General features: G+C 31.8%; 1 protein-coding gene across 1 annotated transcript; it reads left to right on the top strand.

Moving 5' to 3' along the window:
• Positions 1–545: 545 nt before the first annotated feature.
• LOC101207136 (cytochrome P450 71A1-like) lies at positions 546–3,516 on the top strand. The gene is made up of 2 exons (XM_031883635.1): positions 546–1,494; positions 2,749–3,516. Exons 1-2 carry the CDS (start codon positions 589–591, stop codon positions 3,364–3,366), a joined length of 1,524 nt encoding a protein of 507 aa, XP_031739495.1. The 5' UTR covers positions 546–588; the 3' UTR covers positions 3,367–3,516.

Genomic DNA, 3,516 nt, shown 5'->3' with positions numbered 1-3,516 from the left:
TTGTTACTTAAAATTGTTTTTCAAATAAATTAAAGAGAGAAGAAATCAAAGTATATTTTGTTTTGTTTAATGAGAACGCAATTGCCCATACTGCATGCCCATACCCATTTTGACCGAACGAATGGACGGCGACAACAAACTTGCATGTAGGAGGAGAGGATAACCCACACTTCAAAAACTTTAGCTGTTAAGTGAAAGGTAAAATTTCATTATATGATCATCTAAAACATTTATCAATAAACTTTGTTGTTATAAAGTACTCTAAATCTGAACTGCTGGGACTTTTTAACTCTAGCATGTGAACTCTAGACTTTATAATTCAATTTGACATGTAATAATGCTACTTTTTTTACTTTAAGATAACTAAAATTTACATATTATTCTAGCTCGCAAAAAACATAGGTGACCATTGTAAGTTGTTTCCAGCACATTGTGGAATATGCTCAAATATGCATAAATTAATATATACATAATTTTTAATTGATAAACCATCCAAAAGTTCGGAGGAAACAGATTGAATTGTCTATAAATACACTTTAAAACACTCAAACCACATCAAGTTTGGAGGGAGAGCTAGATTCAAAAGAAATGGATCCCATCTCATCTTTACTCTTCTTTATCTTCATCTTCTTACTTTCACTAAAACTATTCTTCTTCAAACCCAAAACCCCCAACTTCCCTCCTTCACCTCTAAGACTTCCCCTAATTGGCAACCTTCACCAACTAGGCTCCCTACCACACCAATCCTTGGCCACTCTTTCCCAAAAATATGGCCCTCTAATGCTCTTAAAGCTAGGCCAAGCTCCTGTCCTCGTAATTTCCTCGGCGAAAATGGCCGAACAAGTCATGAAAACCCATGACCTTGTATTCTCTAACCGACCCCAAACGACTGCGGCAAAAACCTTGCTTTATGGATGCCAAGATATGGGTTTTGCCCCATATGGTGAGTACTGGCGCCAAGCAAGAAAAATATGTGCTCTTGAGCTTTTTAGTGTGAAAAGAGTTGAGTCTTTTCAATACGTTAGAGATGAAGAAATTGATTCTCTTGTTAATAAGATTCGTAAGAGTGGGAGTGATGGTAGTTTGGATCTTGGGCATTTGTTTTTCCGAACATCAAATAATATTGTTTCAAGATGTGTTATGGGAGAGAAATTTGAGAATGAAGATGGGAAGAGTAGATTTGAGGAGATATCAAGAAAGGTTATGGTGATAATAACAGCGTTTTGTTTTGAGGATTTTTTCCCTTCATTTGGTTGGATTATTGATGTTATTAGAGGATTTCATTGGGATTTGAAGAATTGTTTCAAAACATTAGATGAGTTTTTTAGTAAAGTTGTTGAAGAACATAAGGAGAAGATCAAGCGATCAGGAGGTGTAATTAATATCGATGATTATGAATCGAAAAAGGATTTTGTGGATATTATGCTACAACTTCAACAAGATGACAAGCTTGACTATCATTTCTCTCTTGATAACCTCAAAGCAATTGTTTTGGTTAGTTCTCTCTCTTTAATTTCTTCTTTCATATATTACAATACATCCAATTTTAGGATACAATTGTTAGATATATATGTACATATTTATCATTGTTTAGATAGTGAAATTTTACTATATATTTGTTTTGTTACCTTGACACATGGTAAAAAAAGAATAGAGAATTTCATCGAAAGAAATCAAAATTTAATTCTGATCAATTCTTGTTTTTTCTCAAAACTCATAAAAATTAAATATACAATTGAAGTTAATTAATAAATATTCTCCCCCATTTTAAATAAAGGTCGTATTGTCATTACTTTCCTCCTAAAACTCCCCAACAGCATGTGTGCTTTTAGTTTTGACCTTCAAACAGGGAAGCAACAAAACAGTCCTCCTGATGTGTCTGTCTTTGTTTTTTTGTCTTTAATATGAAAAAATTAAGAACATTCAATATTGAGAGATATTTTTAGAAATCTTTTGAAAATACAAATTTTTATAGTAAAAAATATATTTGATTTAACAGATCAAACGTTTTTTTTACTGACAAGTTATGACTTGTTTGGTAGGCCATTGTAAATCAGAAGTAAAAGTAAAAATTGAGAAACAGAGTTTATAATGTATGCCAATTAAACACATATTTTATGAACTCAGTAAACCGACTTTTAAAACTTCTTATTATTTATTGTAGGCTTACATTAAGTGGAATTTTATTGATAGTGATCTATTGTATTTCTTAGTTTTCTCAATTGATATACAAGAAAAATGTAGATGCAATTCCTTATCACTATAGGAGCACATGAAAATGCATGTCTAGAAATATTTTAATTCTAACTAAAGAAAATTATATATATATTTTAACGTTTTATATAATAATAATTATTAGTGGCACGTGCAGATTATATTTTTTTAATCTCCACCTTGACATGTATTAATCTTTCTAAGCAGCCACGTTATAATGTTCGTCTCATTTAATAATTTTTTAAATTATTAAACAGTTCATAGTGGGCATGCAGTACAAAGCAGCGAGATATTAAATTGACGTGAGCATTATAAAAAAGAAAGTCCACGCATGGAGTGGTTACATGTATATAAGAAAAATGTTTAAGGATTGAAATTAATTTTCCTGTAACAAATATATTTAAAAAAATGTGATGATCCATTAAATTAACAAGAATATTGTTTTGTTGTTTTACGTTTGAAAGAAAAGAATTTCAAACGTAAAACATGAAATTAGGTGTTCGAAATAAATTTTGTCTTGTTTGGATTGTATAGGACATGTTTGTAGGTGGAAGTGACACAACAGCAACAGGGTTGGAATGGACAATGACAGAGCTAATGAGAAAACCAAGAATCATGAAGAAAGTTCAAGAAGAAGTTAGAACAATAATTGGCAAAAAATCAAAGATAGAAGCAGAAGACATTAAAAAAATGGAATACATGCAATGTGTGATTAAAGAGTCTCTAAGGCTTCACCCACCCGTTCCTCTTTTAGTGCCAAGAGAAACAATGGCAGACGTTGAGATTGAAGGTTACTATATTCCGTCAAAAACAAGAGTGTTTGTGAATGCTTGGGCCATTCAAAGAGACCCTCAATTTTGGGATAATCCAAATGAGTTCATTCCAGAGAGATTTATGGACAAAACTAATTCAGCTGATTATAAAGGTCAAAACTTTGAGTTCATTCCATTTGGTAGTGGAAGAAGGAAGTGTCCTGGATTATCATTTGGGATTGCTTCGTTTGAATTTGCTTTGGCAAATATTCTCTACTGGTTTGATTGGAAGCTTCCTGATGGTTGTGAATCATTGGATGTTGAAGAAGCTAACGGACTCACTGTTCGTAAGAAAAAGCCACTCCATCTTAATCCCATACCTTATGTTGTGTCTAATTAATTCATCTTAAAATTACTGTTTTGTATTGTTGTTTAAAGAAAAGATCATAAATCTTCTATTTCCATATGTTATATAAAATGTGTTTTGTATTGAAGTTAATGTAATGGAGCTTTGGTTTCTAAGTTAGATATGCACCATACCTGTGGTTGA

Source organism: Cucumis sativus, chromosome 1 (assembly GCF_000004075.3).
Source record: "Cucumis sativus cultivar 9930 chromosome 1, Cucumber_9930_V3, whole genome shotgun sequence".
NCBI lineage: Eukaryota > Viridiplantae > Streptophyta > Magnoliopsida > Cucurbitales > Cucurbitaceae > Cucumis > Cucumis sativus.
The sequence above is the reverse complement of the archived record's forward strand: the minus strand, read 5'-3'. Positions and strand labels throughout refer to the sequence as shown.